Below are 7,973 nucleotides of genomic sequence, written 5' to 3'. Positions count from 1 at the left end.
GGGGGGAGAGAAGGGACACCAGCAGAACGTGCTTCCCAGAGCCGGCCCCCACTTTGGGGGCCACTGGGCCTCCCCCATACAGGATGCCTTTCCTCCCCCATGCCAGCTGGTTCTGTCTGCCCACTCAAGTTTTTTCCCGTTTGTGTCTGATTCTAGAATGCACCTACCAACCTCCTCTTACCTCTGTGGCTTTGGTTCAAAGGAAGGAGCTCACACACCTGACTTGGCATCTTGCCCAGAGCTTCTCAGCGTGCATTTATTCTCATGGCAAACAGAATAAAAATAATAGTCAACAACACACAGTACACAAATCATTCACTCTAAAATCAAGGGACTCTTAACCCCAGAGCTCCACCAGAAAACCCATGAGACATGATAAGTATGAGCCAAAGAGACGATTTGCCTCACAGTCATTCTACCTCAGCAGCATGAGCGAGGCCCTGTAAACGTCCGCCTGCACAACACAGCCTGGAACCCCCGGGTGTTCTGGAGGGAAACTCCCTGGGGGACAAGACCATCAGGCTGATCTTCAGGGATGAGCTCCAAACTTGATGGAGCTAGCCCGGAGAACAGCTGAGAAGTTTTCACCCGGTGCTCCCACCAGGACCTAGCCAAACCTCAATAAGTCTCTTCCATTATCATCATCATTTTTTTTTAAGTGGCTCATTTTTATTTTTTCTTTTTCTTTTTTAAAGTAAGCTCTGTGCCCGACACGGAGCTTGAACTCACAACCCAAAGACCCAGAGTCTTGCACTCCACCAACGGAACCGGCCAGGCACCCCAGTCCCTTCCACTATTTGACTTAAAGGCCTAGTTTGAAATGGAAATAAGAGAAGGTCAGTAACCAGCTGCTTCCTGTCCCGTAACGCGTATGCCATGGGAAGTGCTAGAAATTCCGTACGTGCTACCTTCCCACGCACTTGCACTGTGAATTCCCCTACTCAGAGACAGAACATTTGAGGAGGTGGTTATTATGAGACGTCTAATCCCTTCAAACAGCAGAGAATAGGGACAGAAAGCTTTCCACTGTGGAAGCCCGAGGATAGACTATGACCTCAGCACTCCCTTAATGCTAGCTAAATAGTGAGAGTCCGGGAGGCCAGGCCGTCTCAGGAACGCAGGCTGCGGCTAGGCCGAGCTTTAACAAGATGGCGCCAGAGCGTCCGTGTCTCTGCATTGCTGAGAGGTGAATGTCAAGCGCTGAAGGAAAGCACCTCCCCGGAGCTCATGAGGAGTATTGCTTTTTCTTTTCTCCTTGGGGAGAGTCAGGCTTCATTTATTTCTACAGTTGAACCAGCTGTTGATATTCAGGATAGTCAAAATTCGCTTTGTGTGAGGATCAAATTTGTACTGTCTTTTTCCACGAAAGAAATAGAAAAATCCTGGAAATGAAATGAAAATGAAAATCATATTTGACAAAGATACAGTGGTTTTGCATGAACTTGTGAAAACAATATCCATTTTCATATACGCAGTTTGCTTTCATGTCTAAGGAACAGCTTGTGTGTCATTTCTATGGTGGGAAAAAGGAGAAACTGGATGGTCTTTACCTCTTTCTTGGAAGACAGCGTCAATTTTTTTGCCGATTCCAGGAAACCCATGAGCTATTTCTTTGGGAAAACCTGTATCCATAGACCGTGTGTTTTCATCATACCTGGTAAAAAAAAAAAAATTAATAGAAAAATAAGAACATGTGATTAATGTAACAAAAATAAAAAAAGAAAACACTGGGTGTGGTGCAAAAACAATGAATTCTGTTATGCTGAAAAGAAAAAAAACAATATTAAGCGGTAAGTCATTGTTCTGTGTGGTTTGAGTGCATGGATTCATTTAATCTTCCCTACAAAACTGAGAGGTGGGGGCTGCCTTAATTTTTAGTTTGGAGAAAACTGATATCTGCTTTCAATAGTTCTGAGTGGGCCCATCACCAGCATGAAAATAATGGGAGCTTTTAACTGGAAAGGGTCCCAATTCGACAGGGTTATGGGAGACTGGACGTGACAAGACCTTGCTCAGAGTAGCATCAACTAAAAATCTGATTCAAATTTCATCTTGGACTCCACTCCCTGTCCTATCAAGGGGAAATACTGCAGGCAAGAAGCTTCCTTTTGGGTGCTCTCCTTTTATTCTCCTTTTTAAACTCCATGCTACAAGTCCCTTGCCTTCCAAGGACAGATACGGTGAGGTGACACCAGGTAGGAGACTCACAGACGCTCAGTCTGGCTACGTCCATCCACCATGGGAGGATGGAGGTTTGGCACCGTCTGAGAACAATTTTATAGATTTTATTTATTTGAGAGAGAGAGAGAATGAGTGAGGTCAGGGAGCAGCAGAGAGAGAGGGAGAAGCAGGCTCCCCACTGAGCAGGGAGCCCGACATGGGACTCGAACCCAGGACCTTGAGATCATGAGCCAAAGGCAGACGTTTCACTGACGAAGCCCCACAGGTGCCCTGAAAACGATTTTATTTCTTTTTAATTTTTTTTCTAAATATTTTATTTATTTATTTGACAGACAGAGATCACAAGTAGGCAGAGAGGCAGGCAGAGAGAGAGAGGAAGGGAAACAGGCTCCCTGCTGAGCGGAGAGCCCGATGTGGGGCTCAATCTCAGGACCCTGGGATCATGACCTGAGCTGAACACAGAGGCTTTAACCCACTGAGCCATCCAGGTGTCCCAACCTGTAAACGATTTTAAAAGGCAACTCTCCGGGACGCCTGGGTGGCTCCGTTGGTTAAGCAGCTGCCTTTGGCTCAGGTCATGATCCCAGCGTCCTGGGATCGAGTCCTGCATCGGGCTCCTTGCTCGGCGGGGAGCCTGCTTCTCCCTCTGCCTCTGCCTGCCATTCTGTCTGCCTGTGCTTGCTCGCTCTCCCTCTCTCTCTCTGATAAATAAATAAAATCTTAAAAAATAAAAAAAACAAAAGGCAACTCTCCTTCCATGGACGGATCTGACCCTGACTTCCAAGGGTCCGTCGTTACCTCCAGTACTTGCTGGCGACAAAGAAGTACGTCTTCCCGGTCTCCTCTTCGTGAACAGCAGCATCGATGCTCTTCACTGTGTGCGGGAAGCCCAGGGAGTGGTAAATGTCCTTGGGGTAGCCTCGCCCCATCTTAACTGCATTGAAGGCCCAGACTTTACTATCTGTCAACCAAAAAATCGACCGTGAAAACTTGTCTGGGACTCTGGAGGACAGTCAGCAGGGTTTCCATGCTGGGAATGAGCAGAGCAGGGAGATTTTGATTCCCCAGGGAGGTGCCCCTGGGCCGGGCCTCTCTGCAGTGCGGTGGGCCCCCTTCCCTAGCGCAGGGCCGCATGTGGTCAGGTGGCCGGGCCACATGCACTCCTGTGGGTTAGCGTGCCTCCCTGGACGGCACACTCAGCTCTTGGCTGGCTTGGGTCCTGACGGAGGACTTTGTGTGTGTTTGTGGACCTCCTCCAGCAAGGGAGCTCGTCTGTCCCTCACAAAGCTGGGGCTGGTCTGCACAGCCATATGCCATGCCCCAGCACCTGCAGAAAGGCCATGGGACACTTTCCAGGTGCATAAATCCTTCTGAAGCTCACAGCACACGTGTTAGATCTGCTTCAAGAGTCTTGACTTATCTAAATGGCCCCCTTAATGTTCAGCCAAAGCACCTGATGAAAATGGAACTCAGAAACACTGACCCCCAAACCCCAGAAGCTTTACCTTTAAAAAAGAAGACTTCGTCTCTGCTAGCAACCTCGTAAGCAGCGTCAATTCCTCTTGACAGCGGGACCCAGAAGTCAGTGATGGCACCGAGCTCCCCTGTTTTGTAGAAGGGTCTTGTGCGTAGGAAGAACCTGGTTTAAAAGGAAGGGCCGGTCCAGCTGGCAGCATATTGCTGGCCCATCTCCAGCCTGTTTTCTCGGGGAGATGAGTCACACATGCCCCCAGAGCTATGGCGACAGGCCGGGCCTACATGGTGGCTCATCTCACAGAAGTCCCCGTGGGAGCAGACAAGAACTGAGGTTAACAGAGGGGCCAGCGCTGCTCCAAGCAGCCCGGGGAACGGACGGCATACACGTCCACACGGGCAGACGGACGGTCACCAGGACCACGGAGCCCAGACGCAAGCACCCGGCGAGCTCCCAGCCTTGGGAAGGACCAGAGGCCACCGCAGAGGGCAGGGTCCTCCTCGTCCGCCCCTCAGCAGCCCGGCCCATGCTTGCATCCCATGGCAAAGTCGCCTGCAGTGTCAGCCCCAGGCCCCAGAGATCCAGCCCCGGGAGCATGCTGGGCCGGCCCTTCCCTCCTGGGCTCCAGGCTACACTGCCCAGGTCTGGTGTAGACCGCTGAGCACTGGTGTTCAGAGGAACTGGTTTGTTCTAACTCACTGACATTTCCCATCCTGGACACAAGACGCAAGAGGGACTAGAAGACCATGTCTTGCTGCATCACTGACAAGTCTATGACCTCAACAAGGGGAATTCTGTCTGTCTGCCTGACCACACAGATCTGCATGTGTGTTAGTCGTAAAGGAGGGACTCACTACACCTTTTATTCCACCAAGTTTCTGGCAACTGAATGCCTTACCTGTGATATAAATATTCTTACTCTTGTTTTATAGTAATTTCTGCACCCAGCGTGGGGCTTGAGCTCATGACCCTGAGACTGAGAGTCACAAGCTCTTTCCATGGGGCCCGCTAGGCCCCTGCTCTGTGATTAAAAGTTTTGAAGGATCAATCATTTCATGTAAATGCATGATTACTCAAATTAGAAATTACAAATATATTACTAAAGAAATATATGGAACGTTCAACAAAATATAACACCTTAAAAACATAAGTCAGTGTTCGTGGTAATTTAAAAAATCTTTTTATCTATCTATCTATTTTTAAAGATTTTATTTATTTATTTATCAGGGAGAGAGAGAGAGAGGGAGCATGCACAAGCAGACGGAGAGGCAGGCAGAGGTGGAGAGGGGAAGCAGGCTCCCTGCCAAGCAAGGAACCTGATGTGGGACTCGATCCCAGGACCCTGAGATCATGGCCTGAGCCGAAAGCAATGGCTTAACCGAGAGCCACCAGGTGTCCTGCCTTTTTTTTTTTTTTAAGATTTTATTTATTTATTTGACAGAGAGAGAGAGAGAGAGAGAGCGCGCGCACAAGCCGAGGGAGCAGCAGGCAGAGAGAGAGGGGGAAGCAGGTTTCCCAATGAGCAGAGAGCCCGATGAGAGGCTCAATCCTAGAACCCTGAAATCATGACCTGAGCCGAAGGCAGATGCTTAACCCACTGAGCCACTCAGGTGTCCCCCACTCTTTTCACCTGTTTTTAAAGAAGTACAATTCTCCACGAATTTCGGTAATAGCATCAAATGTTAACTTGCTTTCACAGGCTTGTGGTACTTGACGTTCTCTTGGCTGGATGGGATTTTTGGAAGGTCCTAAAACATAAACAAAGGTTCTGGAGTGTTGGCTTATTATAGTAACACAAAATCACTTGGAGTGAAGGCTCTTTCTTAAAGGACAAAGCTAAAAACTCTTTATTTCAACCCCACATACAGAGCCCCAGTCGCCGGTCCAAGGTGCCCCCCTTTGTGCTCACCGTAGAGGGCCTGAATGGCATCGATGTCCCTCTGAGTCAGCAGATTATCCCCATAGTAGTTGTAGCTGGAGAACATCAGGGACTCAATGTCGCCGTCGTGCAACAGTCCGAGGGAATGGCCCACTTCATGTGCTGCGACGTGGTACAAGTTGAAATCTAAAGACAGCAGGAAGACGTGTTTGCGGGTCCCGGAATGCACTTCTGAGGAACCCCAGCAGAAAACAGAAGTTCCCAGATGACCACAGCATTGCTGTTGGCTTTGTGCAACATTGCTGTGTTTCTGGTGGTCTGGGTCTGTGTGGGGTAGTGATGCATGCGTAGTTTAATCAGAGAATGGAGAGGGTTTTAATGATTCCAGATACCTTGGTTAAAGTTTGAATTTCTGAGATGAGGGTTAGTCTGATTCTTGGATGAAGTCCGCCAACACAGAAAAATCCCATTGGTCAACAAATATCACAAAATGAGGTAGAAAGTGTTACACACCAGAGGCATAATAGTATTCTATTAACATTTATCATTTCTTTCTTGCTCACAAATATTACATTATGCCTGATTTGAAAATTTAGGTAATATAGGAAAGTACCCAGAAGAATTCCCCAAAACCACTTCACCAAACATAACCATTTGAAAACTTTGGTATGGGATTGTATATGGGACAGTGTGATTTTAAAACGTCCCATTTTCCGAGTAACATATTTTGTTGGTAAAAACTACTTGCAGAAACAATATTCCCCTACAGTTTTAAATATACGGACACAAGGGAGTTACCATTACCTTTCTAAGAAATTATAGTTTTAATAAAAGCTTGTGTTTAGTAAAGTATTTACGGCTGATCACATAGCTGGCTTGCTTTACTGAAGGGATTCTTTCAGATAAAATATTGACCTATGAAAGCAAAACATAGCACAAGTTGGTGCACTCACCTCTGAAATCCTTGGTCCATCTTTTCTCTTCATCAAAATGAACATCTCCTCCAATGCCTTCTCCCGGTGGGAAGGCGTGAGCAATAATGTTTTCAGGTCCGCCGAAGGGGTTGTTGTCGTTGTGATCTGTGCGACAAATTCCCGTTTCTATCCCGCTTCCCCAGACGGGAGGAGAGAGGACAGTGACAAGGAGCCCAGCAGCATTCTTTCCCTTTCGGCCGGTAAAACCCACAGCCCTTTAGGAACAGGAACGCTGCCTCCTCAGCACAGTGCAGGGGGAGGCGAAGTTCAGGATGGTTTTGGGAGACCAGAAGCGCTTACCTCCCCTGACAAAGGATATCATTATGTCCGCTTGCCCCTCAAAGACCCTGGTGAAGGTCAGGGCAGAGGCATTACTCCAGAGCTGAAAGGCTCTGTCAATCACTCTGTCCACGTCTGCTCTCGGCAAATCTGGTGTGTAATTTTCAAGCCTTAAAACGGAATAAAACAGAGATGTAAGAACTCATGGCTCACGGCTCTGCTGGGAGACGGCGCCCTCGCGCTGGTGCCCGTCTGCTTACCTGTAGGTCAGGTGGGTGTGCTCCCAGCGGAGGGTCCTCTCACCGAGGGCGTACGGAGCCACGTCGGGCACCCCACATCGGGGCTGCCTCATCAAAGCCAGGGTGTCGGCGTCCACCTTTCCCGTCACCTTTAGCCTGTAGAACGCCTGCATCTGCTTCAGCTTCTCAGTCACCAGACTGCTGCTCCTCTGCCTGCCGGACTTGCTGGTTCCAGTCCTCAGGTGGTAGTATTTCCGCAGGTAGTTCTGATCAAGAGAAAAAAACATGAAACACAGGATGTGAAATCTTCTTTATTTCTTCCGGCGAATCTTCAGGATTTCTCTGTGGCAGAAAATTCTTTCGTCTTGAAGATTCAGTGCAAAAAGGGGAAAAAAAACCTGTGTGCCGGTGCCCTGATCCCACAGGTGACTGCTGGCATGGTGGCCGAGTCTGGCTTCCCCGGGAGCTCGGTGTGCAGGCAGGCAGGGCTCTCTCTCTCTCTGGCCCCCTCTACCTCTGTCTTCTAAAGGACAGTCTGTGGGTGGGGAAGTCCATCTTTGCTTTGGTCATGTTCTAGTCACCCTAGAAGGAACCCCACCCTTGCTTGAGCTTCTACTCTTGACCATGGGAAAATGAGAATGTAAGTTTCCTGCCTTTGTGGCATGTGGCATTCAGCATTTACCTGGACCAACTCTGCGTCCTGCTCTTGTGCTCTCGAGCTCGCGGCGGGGAAGCCATGGGACCCCACGCCCCAGAGCAGCAGCAGCAGCAGCAGAGGGAGGGGGAGGCTGGTGGCCCTCATGCTCCTGCCCTACCCACAGTGTCTGGTGGCTCCTGACCTCCTGAGGCAGGTTTTGGGCGCAGCCTCTGCCTTATGTAGGGCCCTGGCATCCTCAGAAAAACAAAGGCTCTCTGACTCACCTCTGAGGAGAGGGGCTACACCCTCT

The 7,973-nt window shown here is 49.2% G+C and overlaps 1 protein-coding gene across 1 annotated transcript; it reads right to left on the bottom strand.

The window, feature by feature from the left end:
* Window positions 1–235: 235 nt before the first annotated feature.
* On the bottom strand, window positions 236–7,255 carry LOC132029164 (interstitial collagenase-like). Its single transcript, XM_059418514.1, has 9 exons — window positions 7,048–7,255; window positions 6,809–6,957; window positions 6,488–6,613; window positions 5,565–5,720; window positions 5,286–5,403; window positions 3,687–3,820; window positions 2,980–3,142; window positions 1,551–1,654; window positions 236–1,382 (listed from the first exon to the last, which is right to left on the bottom strand). The coding sequence occupies exons 1-9, from the start codon at window positions 7,197–7,199 to the stop codon at window positions 1,273–1,275; spliced, it is 1,212 nt and encodes a 403-aa protein (XP_059274497.1). The 5' UTR covers window positions 7,200–7,255; the 3' UTR covers window positions 236–1,272.
* Window positions 7,256–7,973: the final 718 nt, after the last annotated feature.

This window comes from Mustela nigripes, chromosome 1 (assembly GCF_022355385.1).
Source record: "Mustela nigripes isolate SB6536 chromosome 1, MUSNIG.SB6536, whole genome shotgun sequence".
Taxonomy (NCBI): Eukaryota; Metazoa; Chordata; class Mammalia; order Carnivora; family Mustelidae; genus Mustela; species Mustela nigripes.
This window is presented reverse-complemented; position numbering and strand designations above follow the sequence as displayed.

Excerpts from the sequence above, each read along its gene's own strand:
- LOC132029164 (XM_059418514.1), bottom strand. The coding sequence starts at position 7,199 with ATGCAGGCGTTCTACAGGCTAAAGGTGACGGGAAAGGTGGACGCCGAC. Across the intron at positions 6,958-7,047 it reads CACACCCACCTGACCTACAG|GCTTGAAAATTACACACCAG; the intron begins GTAAGCAGACGG and ends TTCCGTTTTAAG. Across the intron at positions 1,383-1,550 it reads CGCTGTCTTCCAAGAAAGAG|GATTTTTCTATTTCTTTCGT; the intron begins GTAAAGACCATC and ends TTTCATTTCCAG.